Genomic DNA, 26,030 nt, shown 5'->3' with positions numbered 1-26,030 from the left:
CTGCAACAGGCCTTTCCTCTCCACAGACTTCCCTTCCCCCATTACTTCCTGCTTGGCTCAGTACTTCCTGTATTCACAGTTACAGATTTTCTACTAAAATCTCTCTCACCCAGCAGTGAAGAATTTTTTTTTAAATTTAAGAATATTTGAAGACATTACTGACTTCAGTGATGGATGAAAATAATAGATATACAAATAATTTAATTCACATTTTATAGGATTCTCCAAGATTGGTAAAACATTTCCTGACTGATGGAATACTATTGCAACTGGGTTCAACACAGTCACAAATTGACATAATGGTAATAATCCTGGGATAAGTAGTTCTATAACCAGAATAATATGACAGTTCATAATCCTGTGGATTTGTAATTTATCCATTGGATAGATGTAAAATCACTAACAGCTCCATCTATGTCTGCTTAACCTTGTACAATCCTTCATGACACAGTCATTTCCAAGTAGCTGTGCTGCGGGGTGTTTTGTGGCAAGATGCCTACCGTGTATCGCTAGATAACAATTAGCTCCCTACAGTTCAGTCAGTACAAAATGTTATGCAGTTCATTCCAGTGTAATCCAGTACAGGTTTTCTTTACTGTCTGTCCAATGAAAATCTGACACCAGTACTGTCAAATTTAAATAGGCTACCAGTTGGGGAGAAAATTGTGGTTCATAATTAATGCATCAGACAAGCGCTCCTGTGAATTGCGAAGTAATACCTCCAGGCCAGTTAGTTTCCTTTCTTATTACAAGTCCACTACCACCTATGTGCGGCCTTACTCCTTCACTCAACAGCCATCACATGTTTAGTGCAGGTGGATCTCACCATATTCGACAAACAATTACTTCTGGTTAACGCACTGGCAGAGACAGGTTGTCCTAAAGACACACTGCACAATACTTCCCCACTGCCGACCCCTTCCCAGTGCACCAACAACCTCAAGAGAGATTTAACGAATATTATTTGTGCACAAATTATTCTTGGGGTGGGGAGGACATGAACAATGAAATGGCTCATCACAATTCAACTATTCCTTGAAAGATTTTGTTTTTAACTGAACAGAAAAGCTCGTAGTTCAGGTGGATATTAAATACCACAGGAAATTCTTTAAGCAATCTGATCAACAAACCCTGCCTCAACTAACAAATTAAAAGGTTTCCATGGTCTTAGATTAGATTACTTACAGTGTGGAAACAGGCCCTTCAGCCCAACAATTCCACACCGACCCACCGAAGCGCAACCCACCCATACCCCTACATTTACCCCTTACCTAACACTACGGGCAATTTAGCATGACCAATTCACCTGACCCGCACATCTTTGGACTGTGGGAGGAAACCAGAGCACCCGGAGGAAACCCACGCAGACACGGGGAGAACGTGCAAACTCCACACCTGAGTCGCCTGAGTCGGGAATTGAACCCGGGTGTCAGGCGCTATGAGACAACAGTGCTAACCACTGTGCCACCGTGTCGCCCATTTACCAGACTACAGGGCAAAAGTGAGAGAAACAGGGTAAGACAGACAACTGGCGGTGGTTTAATCTGAGGGTCACCATGCTGGAAGTGCAGGGAGAGGTTGAGAAGGACAGTCAGTCCTTCATGGTAGCCTCAGCTGGTGTGTGGATTGAACCCATACTGTTTCATTCTATCATGATCTCATTCAAGGCAGAGTGGGTTAAGGTACTGTATAATCTACTCCTGTGTGTACTCTTATGTACATAAGAGCAGTCTGTGAAATTCAAAGTGATCCCCTAAATAGTTAGTACATCAAAGTTTGGATGTGACAATAAAAGTGTTTTACAATTCCAAGTCTGTTTTTTCATCTCAACAAGCAAACAGAGTGCTGTATGGCAGTTTGTATTGGGATTGTGTAATAACACCTCAAGGAATTCCTTTAACATTTCAGTTCCTTCATTCTGCAGTGTATGAAAGATGCAATATTATTTGTATTATACTGCTGAGATGCATATAACAAAAAGATTCATTATATGGGTTGCTGTCAGTTTCAAATAATGGAAAAAGGCAGTCCTGTGTATCTTCCAGAAACCAAATCCATGGATCTTTAACAATTTCCAGGTTTAACAGCCCCTGTAGCATGCATTGCACTGCCCTTGTGGCAAGTTAACTCTGGTCTGGGAGTTAGCTGTGGGGCAAGAATATCTACTTCCAAACAGAATACTAATTTTAAAAAAGTGTGCACGAGTCTGAGGTAACACTTTATACAATAATAGTTACTTGCAAATAAAAAGGTCCTGGGTGGAACTGGTGTACTCCACAGTATACACTGGTCTTGTCTTGTGTGGCAGAACAAAAGAAATTGGAAGGCAAACAGATCAGGATCAAGTGTTGGAGACCTGAGAGAGCAAAAAATAATTGCCTTTTGTTTGAGGTCTCCTTTAGCTACTTACACGCAGTTTCTTCCTTGGAAAACTAAATTAATAGTTTAAAGTTTATGCTAATGTTTACGCGAAGTCACAGAGTCATACAGCACACAGAAACAGGCCCTTCAGCCCAATCTGTCCATGCCAATCAGGTTTCCAAAAACTAAACTAGTCCCATTTGCCTGCACTTTGCCCATATCCCTCTATACCTTCCTGATCCAATCTACCTGTCAAAATATCTTGTAACTGGATTCACCCCAACTACTTCCTCTGGCAGCTCATTCCATATACACACACCACCCTCTGTGTGAAAAGTTGTCCTTCAAGTCCCTTTAAATCTTTTCTCTCTCACCTTAAACCACTGCCCTCTGGTTTTCGATTCCTCCACCCTGGGGAAAAGACTTTGGCTGTTCACATTATCTATGCCCCACAAGATTTTATAAACCTCCAGAAGGTCACTCTTCAGCCTCCTACACTCCAGGAAGGAAAATTCCAGCCTATCCAGTCTGTTCTTATAACTCAACATTCCAGACTCAGTAACATCTTTGTAAATATCTTCTGCACTATTTCCAGTTTAATATCCTTCCTACAGCAGGGTGACCAGAATTGTACACAGTACTCCAAATGTGGCCATACCAATCTCTTGTACACTTGTAGCATGACATCCCAACTTTTCTTTTATTCATTTGTGGTCTGTAGGAGTCGCTGGCTGGCTAGCATTTATTACCCATCCCTAGGTGCCCTTGAGAAGGTTAGATTAGATTCCCTATAGTATGGAAAGAGGCCCTTCAGCCCAACAAGTCCACACTGACCCTCCAAAGAGTAATCCCGCCCCCCCCCCCCGACCCATTCCCCGACCCTAACACTATGGGTAATTTAGCATAGCCAATTCACCTGACCTGCACATCTTTTGGATTGTGGAAGAAAACTGGAGCATCCGAAGAAAACTCACACAGACACTAGGAGAACGTGAAAACTCCATACAGTTGCCCAAGGTGGGAATCGAACCCGGGTCCCTGGTGCTGGTGAGACAGCAATGTGCCGTGCCGCCCATGCGATTAGGGAGGGAATCCCAGGATTTTGACCCAGAGCTTGGCTAGGAGAGCAGCAAATTCTGGAGCACAGTCTTCAGTACTATTGCCAAAATGTTGTCAGGACCTATAGCTTTTGCAGTGTCCTCCAGCCATTCTTGACAACACATGGAGTGAATCAAATTGGCTGAAGAATGGTGTCTGTAATGCTGGGAACCACGGATCACTCACTCGGCACTTCTGGCTGAAAATTGCTACCAAAGCTTCAGCCTTATTTTTGAAATGACACGTTAGGCTCTTCTATCATTGATATTTGTGGAGCCTCCTCCTCGAGCGAGTTGTTTAATTGTCCACCACCATTCACGACTGAATGTGACAGGACTGTAGAGCTTAGACCTGATCCTGGTTGTGGGATCACTTGCTGCTTATGCTGTTTGGCATGCAAATAGTCCTGTTTGGTAGCTCCACCAGGGTGACACCTCATTTTCAGGTATGCCCTCCTGACTCTCCACTGAGCCAGGATTGATCCCACAGCTTGATGGTGATAGTTAAGTAGGACATATGCCAAGTCATGAGTCATTGAGTACAGTTCTGTTGCTTTTGATGGGCCTACAGCACCTCATGATGCCCGGTCTTGAGTTGCTAGATCTGTACCATTTAGTACAGTCATAGTGCCACACAACACAATGAAGGTTATTCTCAGTGTGAAAGCAGAACTATGTATACACAAGGACCGTGCGGTGGTTGCTCTCATCGATACCGTCACAGCCAGATACAATTGCAGCTGGCAGATTGGCAAGGATAAGGACAAGGACAAGTATGTTTTTCCCTCACTAACTGCCGCAGACCCAGTCTTGCGGTCCTTTAGGACGTGACCAACTCAATCACTAGTACTGCAGCTGAGCCATTCCTCATAGAGGACATTTAAATCTCCCAGAATCTAGATTAGAGTGGTGCTGGAAAACCACAGCAGTTTTTAAATCTCCCACCCAAAATACATTTTGTGCCCTTACCATCCTCAGTATTTCCTTTAAATATTGTTTAACATGGAGGAGTATGGATTCACCAGCGAGGGAAGACAGAATATGGTAATTAACAGGAGATTTCCTTGCCCATGTTTAACCTTAAGCCATGAGACTTCACGGCTGAGGCAATGACGAACAACTCCCTCCAGAATGTACACCATTGTGTTGCCATCTCTGTTGGGTCTGTCCTGCTGGTGGGGCATAACATATCCAGGGATATGGTGATAATGGTGTCTGGAACAAGGTATGATTCAGTGAGTATGACTATGTCAGGCTCACGTTCGACTAACTTGTGATACAGCTCTCCCAATTTTGGCGCTGGTTCCCAGATGTTAGTAAGGAGGACTTCGCAGGGTTGGCAAGGCTGCTTCTGCCAGTGTCTTTTCCGATGCCTAGGTTGATGCAAGGTGATCCATCCTGTTGCATTTCTTGGAGACTTTGTTGCGATTAGTAACTAAATGGCTTGCTAGACCATTTCAGGGCACAATTGAGAATCAATCACATTTCTGTGCGTCTGGACTCACATGTAGGCCAGAACAGATTAATCAGATGAGTTTGTCAACAATCGACAATAGTTTCAAGATCATCAGTAGATTCTTAATTCCCAATTTTCTTCAAAAATGGAATTCAAACTCCACCATTTGTCATGGCAGGATCTGAACCCAGGTCACCTGAACATTAGCCATGTTTCTTGATTAATAGTCCAGTGGTCATGCAACTAGGCAGTCACCTCGCAATACTCCTGTAACAATGCAGATTTGGTTTCAGTGGAATTTCCAATGGGGAGAGAAAAGTGGTGGGCACCTTTTAGGAAAATCGACTATTTTACACCAACCTGCATTTATTGTGAATGCATCCACCAGGTAGTGCATACACAGGAACACAGGTTTGCAAGGACCACATCACTGCAAGCAATGAAACAGCAGCGGCCAGGAACTTCTTTTGTGTTTTCTGTGGCTTACAACCTAAAGGTTTGTAGACCTGGTCATTCAGCCATTCCTGCCACACAGACAAAAAAAAAACTGCTTATTACAGATCAAAACAAATGACTGTCCATCACCAGCACACACAATGGACATACTCCATACACATTTATCTTTGCTCTTCACCATAGTAACAAATGGCTGAGCAAAGAACTACTCCGTTGGAGAGGAGAAGGTCCACCTCTTCCCAAATGCCTCCATCCACCTCACCCTCCAGTATCTTCCTCAATCCCTCTTCCTGTGGAGGACATCTGCAGACCTGTTTTGTGACTAATTATTTCCTCGTTTTATTGTCAGAAAGTGCCCAAAGTGAATTCTTAACCTGTTCTACATTTTGGTTTAGGAGATATTTTAGAAAATCACTGAATGCTATCAATTTCAGTGGACAAATTTACTCAGCGAGTGACCTCTGCTGAGCTTGGTGTCATGATGCATAAAGTGAGCCTTCTTTGTGTGCAATGCTGCAGAAATAAGATTAATAAATAAAGATCATGCAAAACTTGCAAGAGCTAGTTTGCATTTGCCAGGAGATGTTTTAAAACAGCTAATTCTCCATTCATAACATTTTTATGGCTTTCATGATGTGATGAAGCCATAGCCAGCTGCTCCTGTTCATTTGTAAAATGAATAAATCATGCCTTGCACCATTTACTGAAAGCTGCAAATGGGCATTAAAAGAACAGGGCCACAGATGGAGAAGATGCCGAATTAAAAAAGATAAATATATCTCCTGCCAGAGGAAGTGACATCAGACAGTGTTAACCATCCTTAATGATATAGTCATATTATACTGGGCTTTCCTGATATACCATCTTGTAGTTGTCATGGATCAATTTATTCAGCGTATTGTAAATTACATTCGCATAAATTTCTGCACATTAAATCAAACTGTCCAATGCCCCATTTAATGTAAAGCTCAATCTAAGCAATCTCCCTATATATTGCCTTATTCAAACTTGACATCCTCTACAGACTGCATATTCCTCTTTATTTATTGTTTAGTCCATATGACTTCATTTGTGAAACACTTTACAACTTATCCTGAACCATGACATTGTTCACCATCTTGAAACTCCATGTTGAATTCGCATGATTCCATGTGTATTATTGGGCTGAAACTTACTTTTTCTGGCTAAATTTCATTTCATTGGGTTTCAAGAAGGTTTCTCTCTACAAGGCCTTGCAAACTTTCTTGCCATATTATCTTAAACCTGTTCTAGTAACTATCTACTCCAAATACAATGGCAGCCCTCTCATTCAATGCTAGCCTGATTCGATCACTCACCACATCTGGAAAAAAAAAATCCATGTACTGCCACCCCTGGTGCCCATGCCATCGTTAAACGTATGGCCAGTCCAGAGCTTCCCTGAATGACATTTGCCTGAGAAAATTGGTGCATTGCTTTGTGGCAAGGGATGTGTACATGACAGTCACAGTCTTCCCCAAGACTGGTAGAGGAGGCCATGACACCAGATATTGCCACACGGTTCAGTGCAGTCTCAGCCATCTGGAGGCACATCCAACAGTGTAGGGGTCCTAATACCACACACTCACCATCTTTGCTACTGCACCCACCTTCCACCAAAGCTCATACTCTCCCACTTACTATTGCTGACAACATCTTCCCTACATTGCTCTCACCCATCTCACCCCCCAAACACACCACTATCCCTGAATGGCCTCTGTACTGCCTACTCATTCACTCAGGACAACTCATCACAGTTCCCACCTGAACCAGCACTAATAGCTGTGCCACCCTCTCATCGCCCTTAATTTCTCATTTTCTCCCTCTCTCTCATTCCAGGAGGAAAAACAAAGCCATTAGAAAAGCCAATATAGTCTGGACAAGAGGAGGAACCCAACCCTGACAACCCCAAGTGATTGACTGTTCATGGCCAAGTCCCTGGACTTGTATTGGAGGGTGCCCTTAGCTTACTATTCCTGGAGACATTGAGTTGAGTGAGGACTGCCCTGATTTGTGTCTGCACTAAATGGCAACACAAGACAGAAGTACCATATCTCTGCTGACGGGGGACATGTGCAAAAAGACAAGGCAAGTCAGGTAAGGATTCTGTGATCATCCGGAACAGCTCAATGTAAGTGAGTGTTCAAGACAGTGAGTGGACAGCCCTGAAAAGCAGCCAGGCTGAATAGATGAGCTGGGTGCCTGACCCTGCATGTAAAGTGGGCAGTAGCATTACAATGATAGTTATCAGTGCACCCCAAAGTAGACCTTTAAATGTGCAGAAGCATGCTGCAAGTGGATCAGCCATGATGATACAGTGAGGCTAGCATGACTCTGATGCCAAGATCCATGAATGTGGAGTGTGTACAATGCTCATCAAGCATACCCTGGACATGCTAATGTCAGGTGTCCAAGATAGAGGTCTAAAAAGGAGCAAGTGGTGAGCTGGAATTGCCAAGCACCCACTCTGGACATTCTTGTTGAAATTCCCAGCATCAAGTTTTCTTGTGGCGGGTAGTAAGGTACAAAACAGCATATTCATCAGTCAAGATATGCAGTTAAATGAAGCCAATGAAAAACAATAATAGACATCTTACTGTTGTCCAGTGAGAAACTTATCTTAATGCATGATATTTGGTTGGAAAATGCAGCTACTTTGTTCCAACTCAAGAAAAGACCTCGCTGAACTTCTCACGCCATTCTCAGATTTCCTGCCATTGCCCAAGTTTTCAGGTCCCTTGAAGATTCCCCATCATTTATGACCAGCTCTCACCACAGTACTGTTCAATGTAAGTCTTTCAGTGGAGTTCACCATTCATTCTGAACAACACCGAGTTTTACATGGCTGGGGTTTTCCATTAATAATGATGACTAAAGATATTGATGTCATTTTGCTGAATAAATTCAGTGCAAACTGCAGTTAATCGCTTACATTTAAATCTTCAACAGGTGTAGTAAACCGACTAGTTTGCACAGTTGGACCTTCTTTTCAAGAAAAAAAACAGTAACCCGATTCCTTGAAGTCTGAAAGGTCCCACAAAATTAATTGTTCAAAATACATTATAAAAAGTAGAATTTGACTGTCACAATCACCAATGTCAACAGCTAAATTCTTAACTAATAGAATACATACCCATCAATCAGAAAGTCCATTTCACATACTCAACATATTCACATGTTCAAAGACTGTTAGCTTTCCTAATTTTAGACTGCAAAATTGAAATTAGATTGCTGCAGTTGTCAGATGTTGAAATTGTCCGCCAACACATTTTTAGATGCTGCTTCTTGCTGGCACCATTACCAACCTTAAGTCTTCAGATCTGCAATCTGCATCTGCTCTGTGGGTGTTGCTAAAACCTTGTTTTTCAAATAGATTCATTGGCTTCTATTAAGCTGCACTTGTTTGTCTTTCCATCTACAATAACATCCATCTTGACCACCATCTGTCTGAAGGTTATGTATGAATTCGATCCTTTATCCAGCTTTCATTTAAACTGATACATAAATTTCAAAATCGATTCTTTTTTGAGGGCAGCAGATTTGCTCCCCAATAGAACAGAATCTTTTCTAAGTACTAACGAAAAGAACGAGAGCTTAATAATTATGTTTTAGTTTAAAATGAAAATAAGGGCTAAAATGGCACTATCTGGTACAGATCAGTCAGATACTCTTACACAAGATAGGGCCAGAAATAGGGTTTGTCTCCTAAATAGATGATAAATGCTACTGCAGTAAGAATTTTCAAAGTGAAGCCAAGGTAGCCATTGAAGTTTTTCTTTCCCAAGAAGATACCGCAGTGCTCCTAGAAAGTCTTGGTTATAGGTTCATATTGAATTTAACAAAACAGGTTTCCATGCACAGAAACATATTCAAAATCACCCATGAACTTGTGCAATTTTTAAAATAGAATGTATCATAATACTGAGTAGGCATTCATTGAATTCTGGACATGCAAAGAGCCAAGGAAACTCAAAATCAATGACTGTAGTACTTCCAAAATGCTGTTCACTCTGTAGACTTCCAACAATTCAGGCTAGCAAATGGGCTACCTGCTTTATTTTTATGTCTGAACAGAACTGCACTGTTTCATGCACCTGGAAATATCGAGAAACGTCAGATAAATTGTAATAACCAAAACATTGCTGAACACAAAGACAGATTGAATCAGGACTTGAAACAAATATTTAGTCACCACACTTAGGGTTGATTAAAATGGAACAGAATCAATACAAAATGCATCTTGCAATTGTCCTGATTGCAGTCACCATTTCTCCTAGAAATACAATGCAAAATTTTGGATACACAATTGGAAAAGCATATCTGAAATTATCAGTAAAAGTCTCAATGTAAACTTTTAATATTTTCACAGGAACACAGCTTCTATCATGCAGAGACCTGGCCTTCTATGTCTAGACTTTCCTATCTAGTATGTCGTATTACTGCTTACAGTCGAGTGTGGTGAACCGTATGTAAGTCGAGTGTGTGTCATCCGTAATGAACTAGTGTTTTGCAAAGCTTTACTGTGAGCAATTGATATGGAGAAAGTGAGGACTGCAGACGCGGGAGATCAGAGTCGATAGCGTGGTGCTGGAAAAACACAGCAAATCAAGCAGTATCTGAGGAGCAGATCCGTTAGTTTCATTACTGATTTCCAGCAGCAACACAGCCATTTATGCCATTCTGCGGTCTTCTCATTACAGAGCAGTGAATGGCAGGAAACCTGTGGAGCCAAAACAGCAGAGTCGTTCATTGAGGCCAACCATCATACATGTAATGGGGTTGGAGGCTGCTGTGGATCCATAAGGAATAAGATTTGTTCCCCAAGGGTTCATTTTACAGTGATTTCACTTTTTAGGCTCACTTAGTTAAATGTAAAGGAAGCTACCCAAGACCATATCTGAACACAATCCCTGAGAATTTTTTTAAGTTATTAGCATTTCTATTAAAATTTTAGCATAAATAACAATACAACCACCTTAAAATTTGGGTACATATTACCCAGGCATCGTGAACTCCATTGGGTTAAATCCTTCCAAAGCTACTTTATTTCAAAAGATCACAGTGAATTACGTAAGTTTAAAATATACCACTTTTTCACTTTATACAAAAAGGTGAGTGAATCAAACTACTTTCCACGCACTCAACAAATATCACTTTTAGTGCCTTCAACATGATAAAAAACAAAAGTGCTTTTACAGAGACATAAAGAAAAGGCACCAAGCCAAAGGATGGGATGTTAACATGGTTACTCAAAAGCATGGGTGTAAAGGAATGATTTCAAAAAGGAAGAAAGAGTGTGAACAAAATCTAACTCATCAAACCCACTTCTCCTTCATTCCAAGTATAAAAGGTCCAAAAGAAGTATTCTTATTAATTGCCATATAAAAACATAATTAATTATTCCCCTTCTTATTGATATGGTGTAAAATTCCACAACATATGAGTAATTTCCTAAATTTTCCTGAAGTACCACGAAGCAACATTTAATGACAAGATTTGAGATAAATTGAAATATTGAACTGTCCAAAAATACATTTTTAGCTCCTCTGCTACATTTCATTCTCTACTGTAGATGCACGAATGTCTTTTTCATAAAATCAAACTTGAAGTTCAAACCCGTATTCCTCACCCCTTTGTAAATTATAAAAAGCTTTTAATACAAATAAAGGACACTTTTGGAACCAAAAATAACACATCAGAACACCTCTGAGATTTCAGCCTTGGGCTGTCCGTGTGGAGTTTGCATGTTCTTCCCGTGTCTGCGTGGGTTTCCTCTGGGTGCTCCGGTTTCCTCCCACAGTCCAAAGATGTGCGGGTCAGGTGAATTGGCCATGCTAAAAATTTTCCATAGAGTTCAGGGGGTAAGTGAGTTAGGGACATTAATCATGGGAAGAGGACAGATCTGGGGAGGGATGCTCTTCAGCAGGTCAGTGTGGACTTGTTGGGCTAAATGGCCTGTTTCCACATTGTGGATGTTCTATGAACACTGCTTAAACAATATTTGGTAGGACTGTGACAACTTTACCTGCATTGGTCAATCAACAAGTTCGTCAAAATGCTCTCTATTTTCACCATGTTAAAATGAAAAAAAATGTTTTGTTTTGATGCACTATGATTAAAAACAGGTTTGTGCTCAAATGTTGCCTTAACTAGTCAACTTGGTTGAGTCCCTGATGTATTTAGTCCAAGTCCCTTGTTCAGTTTCTAATCTCCGCTGAATTACATGAACATTGAATTACGTGAACGTGATCAGGTGAAACTTCAATTGGCATCTTTATTCTCAGGTTAGCTATGAGAATGTGATTAAACAAAGGGTTTCCACATTGTCAATTAACTGGTGAATTCTCCTGGCAAGTATGCATGTGAGAGTCAGGCTCCAGTGTGATAAATATTTTAAACTTTTCTAAAAATATTTTATTTCTAATCTATGCATAAGATGACTGAATACTTGTTCTGTACTAGATGGCTCCAGGCACATCCAAACCCTCAGCAAAAGTTGCAACTTCAGGAGAGAAAAGAAGAAAAAGATAAAAATAATCAAGTGTACAAAAAGTGTGTTCTCTAGAAATGCCTTCATTCAAAGGATTGAATTTCACATCCTTTTTGATAATGCATGATGTACAACACCCTTACAAACAGATCTCAAAAATCAAACTCTGCAGCAGAAAAACACTGAAACATGTACAAACTTTTTACTCACCAATTTTCTGATTAAAAATCTTCTCAAAGGTTAGTTCATCTCTTTCCTCCAGGTACTTTTGCATAACACTGCGTATGCTAAAAAAAAGAATTAAAAAATGTAGAAATCTTCCAATGTTTCATTAAATTGCAACATGTTGGTTTCTGACAAATTGGATGAAATCCCATACATTACAGTGACTGAGACATATGATGTTCTTTAATTAGCTTCCAAAAAACAAGTGGGAACAAATTATGACTGAGGAGGGAGCATGCAGTACAAAGTGTATTTAAATATTATAGTCACTGTCCAGACATGTAAAGGAATGTAGTGCGGTCATGCTAAAGTCACTGGACAAGCAGTCCTGAGACCCAACAAATGTTCTGGAGACATAGGTTTAAGTCTCACTATGACAGATGGTGAAAAATTAATTTAATAAAATGTGGAATCAATAACTTGCCTAATCGCAACCATGTTACAATTGTCAGAAAAGACCCATCTGATTCACTTGTGCTTTTTAGGGAAGAAAATTATCCTTACCTGGTCATGACATACATGAGACTCCAGAGCCTCATGTCTGCACTGTGAACAACTACCAAGCTGTTCAGTTGTGTAAAACTGACAGACCACCTAGCATTGACCTAGGCACCTGAAACAACAACGGCAAACATAGCCCTTTCAACCCTATAAAAAATCTGGGGGCTTGTGCAAAATTGAGAAAAAAAACTATCTTATAAGCTATGATTCCAAGAATATATGACTGTCCCAGACCCCTCTATCACCATCCATGGGTATGTTCTTTCCCATCAGCAGGACAGATGCACCAGAGATGGTGCAACAGTGGTACAGCTGAGGGGGAGGTACCTGGAGATTCTCAACATTGACTCCAGATCCCATGAAGTCTTACAGCATCAGATCAAACACAGGCAATGAAACTCTCTGCTGATTACCATGTATCCCAGCCAATGAATCAGTACTCTTCCAAAGCAAACACTGTTAAGAAGAAATAATGATGGTGGCAACAATACAGAAAGTATCGTGAGTGGGGAATCTCAATATTCACCATGACTCGGTTGAGCTTCTCAAGGGCCAAAGGATATAGCTTCTGGACTGAGTCTGTGATGGACAGCAAGGGAACCAACAAGAGGGAAAAGTTTGTTAGATCTCATCCTGAGTAATCAGCCTGTTGCAGATGTCAGATCATGACAGTGTTGTAAGGCACAGTGACTAGCTTCAATCAGGTTGTGTGGCACCAAGAACATATTAAATGAAACAATTTGAACAAATCTAGCAACTCAAAATTGAGTATCCACTAGACATTGTTGCTCATCAAAAATGTACTCAACACAATCCGGAAAAATCACGGTTAGCATACCCTCTTACTCGGTAGTTACTATCAAGCAGGGAAATCAAACTTGATTCAAGGAAGAGTGCATACGGAGATGGCAGAGCAGCACCATGCATTCATAAAGATGAGGCATCTGCGTGGTGCAGCTACAAGATTAATTGCATGCCAAACTGTGGAAGATAAGCCAGTCTATCAACCCCACAAACAAGGAACCAGACCAGAGTTCAGTGGTCCTTCAATGGGAATCCAGATGGGAACTGTCATAGACAATTAAACAAATAATAGTAGGAGGTAGCCCTTCAGCCACATCCTCAAGGTACGGGAGCCCAGCATGTTAGTGCAAAAGGTAAGGCTGAAGCAGTTGCATCCATTTTTAGCCAGGAGATCCAAAATCCAGATGATCCATCTTAACCTCCCAGAGTTCCTCAGCATCAGCTAATTCAATTCACTCCACGCGTTGTTATCAAGAAACAGCTGAATGCTCTGCAAAGGCTATGGGTTCTGACAAACTTAGGGCAATAATCCTGAGGATTTGTGCTCCAGAACTAACCTTGCCCCTCACCAAGTTGTTGAATACAGCCACATCATTGACATTCACTCAGCAATAATAAAGATTGCTCAGGTTTGTCTTGTCCATAGAAAGTAGGACAAATCTAACCTGACAAATTACCACTGGCCAACTTTCAAAGTAAATGGGCCATTGTTAATGAATTAAAGCAACACAATCTCAGCAATTTTCATCAATGCTCAGGGTGGGTTTTAGCAAAGTCACCGAGTTCCTAACCTCAATTACAACCTTGATCCCAACAAAGACAAAAACGTTGAATGTCAGAGGTGAAGCGAGAGTGACTGCAAAGGACCAAGAGTGGCATCAGGAACCCCAGCAAAACTGAAGTCAATGGGAATTGGGGAACAAACTATCCACTGATTGAAATCGCACATGACACAAAGGAAGGTGGTTATGATTGTTGCTCCTCAGGCCACTGCACTAGCCTCACCACCTTCAGTTTCTTCACAAAAGATCTTCAATCAATTGCAAGGTCAGAAGTCGGGGTGTTTGTTGATAAATGCAGAACATTCAACTCCATTCACAAAACCTCAGAATTGACACAATCCATGCTCAAATGCAACAGAACCTGAACAATATCCACGCTTGGGCTGACAACTGGCAAGTTACATTCACACCGCACAACTGACAGGCAATGAATATCTCCAACATTAAAGCATTTAAATTATTACCTCTTGATGTTCAATGGTATTACCATTGCTGAAGGCCCTCACTACCAACACCCCAAGAGTTATCACTGACCAGAAACTGAACTAGATAGTCATATAAATAGTCTGGCTACAAGATCAGGTCAGAGGCTAGGAATTCTGCTGCAAGTATTTTATTTCTAATCTATGCATAAGATGACTGAATACTTGTTCTGTACTAGATGGCTCCAGGCACATCCAAACCCTCAGCAAAAGTTGCAACTTCAGGAGAAAAAAGAAGAAAAAGATAAAAATAATCAAGTGTACAAAAAGTGTGTTCTCTAGAAATGCCTTCATTCAAAGGATTGAATTTCACATCCTTTTTGATAATGCATGATGTACAACACCCTCACAAACAGATCTCAAAAATCAAACTCTGCAGCAGAAAAACACTGATTTCCTTTTAGTTTTATTTTATTCTGCAAAAGCCTCAGAAGGTCCATGCTGGCAGTGACTTCTGAAACCAGTATTCAATGCTGGGAATGGCACCAGCACATGGACTGGCATAAGCAGCCACACAGCTTAGAGGAAACACTGCAAGTAACTTGTGTCCACCAACTACAAGGAACAAGTCTGGAGTACAAGGGATTATTCTCCACTTCTCTGGATGAATGCAGCTCCAACAACATTCAAGAAGTTCAACGCCAATCAGGTCAAGACAACGCCCCCCATTTGATTGGCAGCTCATCCATAATCTTGACCACTTAGAAGTACAAATGCAGCAGCTGTATGTGACACCACCACCTGGATGATCAGCTCCAATTCATATACCCTGCTTACTTGGAACTATATCATCAATCCTTCAATGTTGTTTTGTCAAAATCTTGGAACTTTCTGGCTATAGCATTGTTGATGCACCTATACCCAAAGAACTGTAAAGATTCAAAGTAGGTGGTCATCACATTCTTCAGGACAATTCAGAATGGGCAATAAATTATTGCCAGAGGCAGAGTCAATGACACCCGCATACCAAGGCAGAAAAAAAGGCTTTTGGTAAATTATATTTCTTCCTTATGACTTTTCTTTGGTTCTATCAAATCACAAGTCCTGTAGAGCTAACAAAGACAGCAATCCCAGTCTGTCAATGTCGATCTCTGCATTTGGCACTTATATAGAAGTTCTTCTTCCTCCCTCTGTGACAGCTCATTTCTTTCCTCCATTTCAAAATGACTCTTCATCGGATTTTTATTCTCACATAGCATGCAAATAAGTTACCCATTCACTATCATTCTTTGGTGATTTTACCCACAAAGTACAGCTAGTCCCTCCACTCAGTAATATGACTGAAGGCACGATGTAGGAAGTTACAACTGCCTACAATTACAATCTCATGATTGACAATGTAATCATATTCTTAATTGGACACATTTGTAGGGTATGGCCTTGACCTCCAAATATATCATTTTTGTATAAAGTTCTGGCCAAGAAATTCATTCTCACCACTTATTTACAGATTATATAGAGATCTCATCATCCGATTTAACCAGTTTTCATCAATTGCAGACGGAGTAGTCGACTGCACAGATAGATACAATTCACCAAGGATTAAAATGCTTGAGTTTTCTAATATTCTTCATTGATTGATTACAGGAATAAAAAGATCACGCCTAGTGACACTTAGAAGTTGTTGTCACCGGTGTTTATTGTACTGATCCAAGTAAGTAAATCTTATGTCAATATACAATGTTATTGTTAATCTATCATTTCAAATTATTCCTACCACTACCACCTGCAGTGGTAGATCAGTGACCAGTTGGACTGTATTCTGCATTTATATTAAGCTTGGCATTGTAGTAGTATCACTTGGTTACTAATGCAATGGTCTAATGCAACCAACAAGGACAAAGACAAAGTAAAGTCTCTCCATGGTTTCCTTATCTCTTGTCCCTGCAACTATATATATTTCCTCATCAATTACTTACATTCTGCCAATTTTTGTCTTGTTATGTGCAACTGGTATTGTACTGTCTGAGCACCCCTTTCAGAATTCCTTTCCTCCATTATTCATTTTAAGATACCATTCTAAACTTTAACTCTCTCACTACAGCTCACCATCATTCTTCTGAATTTCTTTTACCTATTTTATCAATATCCTTCATATGTAAAACTCCTGGTCACATTTTCTACATTAATAGAGTAATATAAATTAAGTTATCACTTGTTTTTAGACAAGTAAGAATTTCAAATCAACCCTTTAAAAAATTGTTCACTTTACACTGCAACTAATGCAGTGTATCAATAATTTTCTCTGAGTCACCCCCTTCCCTTTGGTTATAGAGTAGGCAGGAAGGTTGCAATAACAGCAACCTGCCTTGTCGTTACGCAAGGGTAATACACTATATGTCATTTAGTTAGGCCAACGTCTATAGCTCTTGATTTTATCCCATTCAGAAGTTATGAAACAAAAAAGACTTCCCAAGAGAAAGGATCAAGCTCATCCCCTAAATGTTTCCTAATAGGCACACGCAGCACTATTGACATAGCCTTTATAAACAGGTCACTTGTTGACTGTGTAAATACTAGTAGAACCAGTACAATGTAGGACCAAAAGGTGAATAAGCACAGAGGCCGAATGGCATACACCCAGGAATGCTGAAAAAAAAATCAGAGACAGTGGGTTTGTCTTCCATTCCTTAAATATGCAAATAACACCAATGCACACTTTTTTCAAAAATGTCTTGGAATTTTATGGATAAGTCAATCTAATATCAGCTGTGAGCAAAGTCTCATAATTCGCTCTTTGAGATAACATTACTTAAATTTTCAGAAATGTAAGAGTTAGTCAAGATAGTCATATTTCAAGCAAATCACATTTTGAAAAATTTCAGAGCTTCTGAAGAAGTTACTAATTGAATACAAAATGAATCCATCAGGCGTACTACGTACAAAGTCCTGGTGTTTCGCAAGAGGTTTGTTTTAACAAAAATCATCATATGCAAGAAGTATAGCTGCACAGAAAAACATCAAAGTGTTGGACAAATGGGTTTTGTCTGTACTGGAGGAGGAGTGGAAAGGATGAATGGACAGCCCTCATTATTTGAGCATGATAGGCCTCTTAAAATTAACAGAAAACACTAAAGTCAGGGTTTTGACAACTAAGAATAGCTGTATAAGACGTCAGGAAAAACAGATAGTTTTGAATGGCAGACTGGCCACTAATGTGATTTATTGAAGATAGATACACTTAAAGTAATATCTGGGAAAAATAAAACTGCATAGAATACATACTGAACGTAAAGTTTCTCAAGGACACAGATCAACAGAGAAACTCAAGGATTCAAATACATAATTCTCTGAACATGCAAGTGCAAGCACATTTTTATTCAGCAAAAAGAAAACAACACAGTGTTAGAATGAATAAAAGATAAAAATTTGGACAAAATACTGGTCAGTCAACATTTAAAATAATTAAAGTAATATCCTGCAGATGCTAGAGAACAAAAAGTAAAATAGAAAATGCTGGAGAAACTCAACATGTCTGGCAGCATCTGTGGAGAGAAAAACAGCGTTAATGTTTCGAATCCAGTATGATTCTCTTTGGAACTCGTAACATTTAAAATGCAGGTTTAATCACCTCATTTTAGAAGTATCACTAAAAGGATGAAGATCATACTACAAATCATCAGGATCAGCCTAGGGTAAGGAGCAATCTTATTACCAAAGGTGCAAAGAAAGCTGAAATTAGTTTTAACAGAATTTCCTTTCAAACGACTATCGAGTTTGTTAGATTGAACAGGGAAGAAATATTTCCTCTCATTGAGGAGACAGTGGTAAGATGCCACCAATTTTGACCTGTTTCAGTCTTTTACAAACAACTTAAGAGAACTTCCTATATAGATCTATCACAGAATGCAATTTGTTTCAGGGAATGCTTGAGGCAAACACCATTGCACAAAATTTTAAGTAAGTATTGTAGCAGAGAAAAAAAATATAATACTGTGAAAGGAGCAGAACAGTGGTGGATAAATCAGAGAGTTAATCCCAAAGAGCCAACACAGATACATTAGGCCAAATAGATAAGCTTATAGAACAGAAGTTCTGTGGTTGTTTATGTGACACAGGAATGCCCAGCTCTTGGTGGGTGGCACTTTCAGCACCAAAGATCCTAATCAACCTGAAAAAAGTCCCAACTACGGCATCCACCAATATAAGTGAACACTGCTAGCTGTGGGGGATGTTGATGGAAACTCCCCCATTCAAGAGATTACTTTCTCTCTTGTAAGGAGTCCTGGGACTGGTGAAGAAATACTTTGGGTAACAGGCACCTATTTGAATGAAAGCAAAGTTACCCAGGCCACATGTTGGAGCATTTGCACTGACAGAAAAGCCTCTGTAAGAGGGAAAGTCAAAAGATTTGTAAGTAAGGTGAAACAACAAAATTCTGACATTTCAATCATCTAACTCTACCCTGAAGCTTGTGAAACCAAAATAATACAACCAGAATTAGATGTATTAGAGCAAGCCAACAAAATTGTGAATTACACATAATCATAGCCATTGAAATCTTGTTTGTTCAATAATTTGCGTGTGGAGATGGTGACTGAGCAAAGTCTACTGTTACACACAGAGGTGGATGGTTATCAGAGGGGAAGTTCTCTCCTTGTTCAGGAGGTCCTGCAAGTACTGATGGTTTTTTCCAAGAAGGCAGGAACTCCTTAAAAAGAGTTACTTTCTGATGATTACTGGTGAACCGAGTGGCATCTCTTTCAAATATTTTCAGCCATCCGAGTAAACAGAATACTAAAAAGCAGGAAAGAATGTGAGGATTCTGACCATTTCAGATGAACTTGAAGGTTTCATTTTCAGTTAGTTGGAGGTCTGCTGGCTGCTGAAAGCTGGTCGAGGTTAAGTCCTAGATGAAAGTCTTCCGCTAAAATCAAAAAGGGCAGATTATTCCTTTCTTCTGGACTGGAGAGAGAAAGACTGCATGTGAGAACTTCTGTTCCGTAAGCTTCCGTGGTTGTATATGCGACACAGGAAGCACACAAAGCAAGAAGCGAATATTGTCTGCACTACATTCATTATTGCCGTTCCCCTTGAGGTAAGTTCCTGTCGTTATATAGTCTCAATTTAGGATGTAGCGACACCAAGTTTGAATCACCTGAATCAAGATTCCAACCCTGCCACAGTACTTAAACATTTCTTAAAGTCACAGATTACATTCTGTCTGATTGTAACAGAGGTAATCTAACCCAGCTCATTCTTTGCAACTTTTGACACAGCTGACCATAATGTTCTTCAACCCCTCTTCACCACCATTCAGCTGGGTGGAACTTGTGTAGAACTGTTGATGGTCTCCACCCTCTCTTTTTTTAAAAAAACAATTTTCTCACATCTTCAGAAGTGGGTGTGAGTCATCACAGCCATGCCCACTCTCATAACCATGACAATGAACTTGTTCCCTCCCTAAACTCTAAATGGCAAACTCTCCAATGCTTGGAGTCATGCCTGACACATAGGAAGATGGTTGTGGTTGTTGCAGGTCAATCATCATCAGCTCTAGGACATCGCTGCAGGAGTTCCTCAAGGTAATGTCCAAGGCTCAACTATCTTTCGCTGTTTCATCAATGACCTTTCTTCCATCATAAGGTCAGAAGTGGGGATGTTCACAGATGATTGCACAATGTTCAGCACCATCTGCAACTCCTCAGACACTGGAGCAGTCCATGTTCAAATGCAAACTCGTCTGGACAATATCTAGGCTTGGCTGACAACTGGCAAATAACATTCATGCCACACAAATGCCAGGCTAAGACCATCACAATAATAGTCAATCTAACCACTACCACTTGACATTCAATGGTATTATCTATCACTGAATCCACATTATCAACATCTTGGGGCTGATCATTAAACAGAAACTCAGCTGGATTTGCCCCATAAACACAGTTGTACAAGAGTAGGCCAGAGACTAGGAATGCTGCAGGGAGTAACTCACTTTCTGACTCCCCTAAGCTTGTCCACCATCTACAAGGCACAAGTCAAGAGTGTGATGGGATACTTTCCACTTGTCTGAATGAATCCACTTGCCCCAACAACTCTCAAGAAGCTTCACACTATCCAAGACAAAGCAGCCCACTTGATTGGCACTATATCAACAAGCATCCACTCCCTCCACCACCTATGCTCAATAACAGCAGTGTGTGCTATCTACAAGATGTGCTGTAACAAATTCACCAGAGATTCTCAGGCAGCACCTTCCAATCCCATGACCACTTCTATCTAGAAGGACACGTGCAGCAGAAATATGGGAACACCATTACCTGAAGTTCTTCTCCAAGCCACTCACCATCCCAACTTGGAAGTATGTCATCCCAACTTGGAAGTATGTCACCATTCCTTTACTACTGCTGGGTAAAAATCCTGGAATTCCTTCCCTAATGGCCTTGTGGGTGAACCCAAAGGAAGTGGACTGCAGCAGCTCAAGAAGGCAGCCTCACCAGCAATTTCTCAAGGCCAACTAGAGATTGGCAATAAATGCTAGCCAGTCAGCGATACCCACAGCCCACAAATTAATTTTATTAAAAACTAACGCTATTTTAGCATCCTTAACAGTGTATCTACACAGAGTTGTGGACAGTCATGAAAATGGGCACCTTTTCACAATTGTAATAGTTATTACTGCAAATCAACTCCCTGAATGATGAAAGGCTTATTAATTCCTTCTTTAAAAAACTTCAGAGGCTCCTTGAATCAACAACTGTATACCATTTTTGCCAAAAATAATATGTCTGCCTTTGTCAGGGTTAATGATGCTAGGCAATGAAACATCTATCCTGTACACTCAGTGTTAGCATCAAGCATCTCCAAGTCAAATGCAGCACAGTCTGAATGAAAAGTAAATCTGTGTCTACTTTGGGGTAGATCCAGAGTAAAATTCATTCTGCAATTCTTTGTCAGACACTGAGTTCAGGTACAACTCAATTAAATAAGAAAATAAATGTTCATCCAAACCGCCTCTCACAAATCAGGAGAAAGTGAGGATTGCAGATGCTGGAAATCAGAAGTCAAGAGTCCAGTGCTGGAAAAGCATAGCAGGTCAGGCAGCATCAGAGAAGCAGGAGAATCGACATTTCACACCTTCCAACCAAGAAAGCAAAGATTAGGTACAGAGTAAAGCTTCTTAATCAATGTTCCCAGTTCCAACTACACCAAAGATTATTCAGTTCCATCCTGCACTTTAACCATTTTTATGATTCCTCTGAACCCCATTTATCTCCATGTATTCCTTTTTCAGTTCCGGCTTTTTAAGCTAAATCCACTTACCATTTCAGTGACAGAATCATAGATCCATGAAAAAAAACATGTTAACCTTGGTTGGGATACAGAGTTCCATGAATTCCAGAAGCCAACTAATACTTCACCAAAGCAATTCCTCTGTTAGGGATCTAAACAATGTCAGGTTCCTGTTCAGCCATGGTGGACAACACTGATCACCACCTCATCTCTTCCCTCATTTCAGGCACTTCTTGGAAAATGCAACAAGGCAATGATCAGAAGTAAGAACGTTGGCTGTTTTTCTTCCTCATTCTTAGTCTCCAAGTGCTGATATAAATGTGAACACCCCAGAGAAGATCATTTGGTGCTGACCCCAGGATTTCACCTTTTTTGCCTCTACACCTGAGAGTGTCTCTTCTCACTCAACCAAAGGAGAACTTCCTTTAAACCAGCCAATCAATCAGCTTCCAAAGAATCAATATTAATGGCGAGGAGGGTACTGCACATTCAGACTTCACTTTCATTAGCAACAGAGTTCTTCATAACTCACTCCCACAGAACTTCTGCATGAAAGGCCTTTTATGCTTGTGAAAACATAATGGTAATTTGTCATTCAATGGACATTACATAAAAAGTTTCATTCCTGGAAACTATATTTGCGTAACTCTTGACTTCATAACATTTAGTTTAGTCTACAGAAAATAGTCCTATCGTTTTAGGCAACAAAAATCCGACGATTGAAATAAATAATACTTCCAAAAACTACTGAAAAAGCCTTTCAGATGTGAGACAGAACGTTACCACAATCACAAGTAATGTATAATAGATTGCCATCCATATAATACTGTAGTTACTTGATATTTAAACCCATTTTTAATAAGAAGCTTTAAAACTTGTTTTAAAAATTGTTAACAATTAGTTTCCCCCTCTGGGGATCAGCTAAACTTGTTTTGTTTCCTGTGAGTGCATCAGAACCACAACAACAAAACAAATGCAAGGTTGGTCAACTGAATTGAAAATTTGGTCAAAACTGATGAGTGGATCTCTTTGGGGAAGTAAAGACATAACTTTATTTTTAATAAATCTTACACCAGCATGTAACAGATTTACAAAACCTGTGTATAGTTTCCTAAGTATAGATGTTTATGTGATCACACACATTCATATGTAGAACATTATAGTTTGTTCGTTATGGATAGTAGGGAATAAAAATCAGCAAATTTAGCCAAATTTGATAGCCAGTTTACCTCCTCTTTCTCAAACATTGAATCTTCAAGAATAGATTGAGTTACAGCGCTCAAATACATGGTGTTTAATAATCAAAATATCACAAATATTCAACATGCATCGTAATTGTTCTGAAGTTAATGTTTTTTTTTACTATGCACTTGTTTTAATTTGAATTTCTAACACATTATTGTGGAAGTAAAGTATCCTCAGCTCTCTCCCAAACATACATTGCTCTCTCTGCTATGCTGGTGTTTGTTCAAATCAGACAGGAAGGAACTACAAAACCTACACACAGTCTCACTACTCCTAGTATAAGTGGCCTATTTTCAAAAAAGAACCTGATTGAATATTTCTCCTCCAAAAAATTATTTTGCTGAATATACCATATTTTTGTATTCAAGTTCAATATTACATCGCATTCACATTTAATCACACTTGACATGAGCCAAAAAAAACAAACACGTTGCAGGAAGACATAATCCCAAATTGTGATAAGTACTACTTGTTTTTTTAAAATCCTAATATAATTTATGAGACTGTTTTTCATTTTAGATATTTGATTTATTCTTGAACAAATCAAACAAATTCTGAAATGCAATTCTAATCGCCGATGTCTTAATGCAGAAGACCCACGTGATAGCGAGCAAAAAGGAAAACACAAATTCGATGATTTTTAACCTATATTATTTTGGGTTAGCACAATTCGTTTGGGAACGTACACTGGATTTTTAAAAACAATACGGATGATCCTCTAGGCATTTTTTTTTAAACATGTTGTACATTCATCTCAAAACACGTTTTTTGCTTTAAATTGTTATCAATTAGGTCATTAAATTTTCAACAGAAAAAAGGAGAGCAAATTTGTGATTCACTCAATTTCGATATTGACGGTGGGGATGCAAGGAATGTCTGGTTTAGCTGTCGATTCGGTCCCGCTGGACGTGCATGTAGGTTATGCTCGCTTGATTTCTTAAGCTCCCGTTAATACCGTATTTTATGACTGAATATACTGATGATATTAAGAATTTTTGCAACAAATGACAGCTACTGTTTTGATGTTGTTTCAGAGGTCCGCTTGACATGACAAACGGGGCTGCAGCTCTTTAGATTCGGATTCTCCCTCAGGGTTTGTGCTGGGGATTTTTTTTCTCCCCCCTCCCTTCCCCTCCTCTCTCTCTCTCTCTCTTTCATTTCTTACCTGGGCTCTGGAAGTACAATTTTCTTGCTGGCTCTGGCGGCTGGAGTCGATTTGCTTTTCTCCATCGCCATTAAATAGCTCACATCAGCCAACACAGCCTCCAAGTCCGCCATCTTGCTGAGAGAGTGAGAGAGAGCAACAGCAGCAGGGGAAGGAAGAGTCTTTCAGAAGCAAAAACAAGAGAGGAGCACAGGCTCCCACCGACAACCAGGGACGGGCAGCAGGCAGGCTGGGGATATCGCTGCAACCTCCCCAAGGGGGGACAGTCCAGAAGCCCTGATCCAGAAGCTGGGAGGGAAGAAGAAAAACTAGGAGCCTCTTCAAGCAGCTAACAGCCAGAAACTCTGTCCCAACTGTATCATCTGGGAACCAGCCAGGCTTCAGTCCTCATTCCTGGGAATAGGAAGCCTCCAGGATGGCTGTTGAGAGAAGGTCTTCCTTTCCTAAGCCCCCTCTCCACCAGCCCCAGCTCCGATCTCCTCTGCTCCCGGCGGCCTTTATTTCTCCTCTGTGTTTCTGGTGCAGCCTGATGCTCTCTGTTGTACAGTGGCCATGAGCAGAGAACTGAAGCTTTCCACTTCCTCCTGGTGTCAAAAAAAACGATCTCTCCGAAAACATGGAACTGGACTTCTCCGTTTCACACCAGACGCTCGCTGAATGCATCCAGGGGCACGTTTCTGCTTTTGAGGTGAATGTGGGAGTTAGAGAAGAGCTTCTTTTATTTGAAACAAAACCATGTATATCTAAGGGAAAAAAAGACAGAAACAAGCAGTATTTGCTATTTTCTATTTCACTTGCTTGGCCATCTTGCATCAAACAGGAGGAGCTAGTTTCACATTTAAATTGGGGTCGAGGTGAGAAAGGTTTCGTTAAATTCAATTATAATCCCTCGGGTTTACAAAAAGGGAAGGACCACAAGTCTCAAACAGGCACATACACCTTAATCAATTCAACCTACAAGTGGCAAAAAAAATACAAAAATCTCTCGGGGATCCGGATTTCGACCGCGGGTTTGGTGAACAATTCGGCGCTAATCTATTTAGCTGCGTATCACCGGCAGATATATCACTGGAATTTAATGTCAGACCTTATCAAACTGGTGGCCGATCCGATACCGCCGCTTTTACGCCAATTTAAAAAAAAAATCCGAGGTGAATTTCGAACCCCCGATATTCATCATCCAACTCGGATAGGTTGGATATTTCAACATCTGCGGTCTAATTTCAATGGAAAGTCACATCTTTGAAAGATAACAGCAATGAGCAGTCAGCTGGGTAACCTGTCAGTTATATTGGTGATTAATTTTCAGAGATCCCGCAAACCAATAACTAATTGTTTTAATTTATAAACCGTGATTTTTTGTTTTGGAGGGGGGGCGATCAGAGTCATCGGTCCACACGTAAAAATGCATCATTTTGACGATATTAATTAAATGCGGTCCCTTGGGGCGATCCCAAAACCTAAATCAATACGGTCAGGAGCGAAGACATGAAAGCTCAAAAGGGGGAGTTCTTTTTCTATCGTTTGAGCTTCCTTTCCGCTTTTCAATGAGACGTTTTTTTTCTCAGGGCTACAGGTCCACTGGAGCAGAGACTACATTAGTTATTGGCATGTTACTCGCAACAGGCAACAGATCATAGACCACAAAGTAACAGACTGCACAATAATAGTGTAACATTTACATTGCTCTCCCCATCTACTGAACCACAGTGATG

General features: G+C 40.2%; 1 protein-coding gene across 1 annotated transcript in view; it reads right to left on the bottom strand.

Annotated features, from left to right (window-relative positions):
* The window catches only part of grk3 (G protein-coupled receptor kinase 3), a 279,830-nt gene extending 254,964 nt beyond the window's left edge, over positions 1–24,866 (bottom strand). The window contains exons 1-2 of the mRNA XM_060843555.1: positions 24,316–24,866; positions 12,089–12,165 (exon numbers count right to left, since the gene is read on the bottom strand). Coding sequence (XP_060699538.1) covers positions 12,089–12,165; positions 24,316–24,428 — 190 coding nt within the window. The 5' untranslated portion in view covers positions 24,429–24,866. The remainder of the gene's footprint in view (positions 1–12,088; positions 12,166–24,315) is intronic.
* Between the last annotated feature and the right edge of the window lie 1,164 nt (positions 24,867–26,030).

This window comes from Hemiscyllium ocellatum, chromosome 24 (assembly GCF_020745735.1).
Source record: "Hemiscyllium ocellatum isolate sHemOce1 chromosome 24, sHemOce1.pat.X.cur, whole genome shotgun sequence".
Taxonomy (NCBI): Eukaryota; Metazoa; Chordata; class Chondrichthyes; order Orectolobiformes; family Hemiscylliidae; genus Hemiscyllium; species Hemiscyllium ocellatum.
The sequence above is the reverse complement of the archived record's forward strand: the minus strand, read 5'-3'. Positions and strand labels throughout refer to the sequence as shown.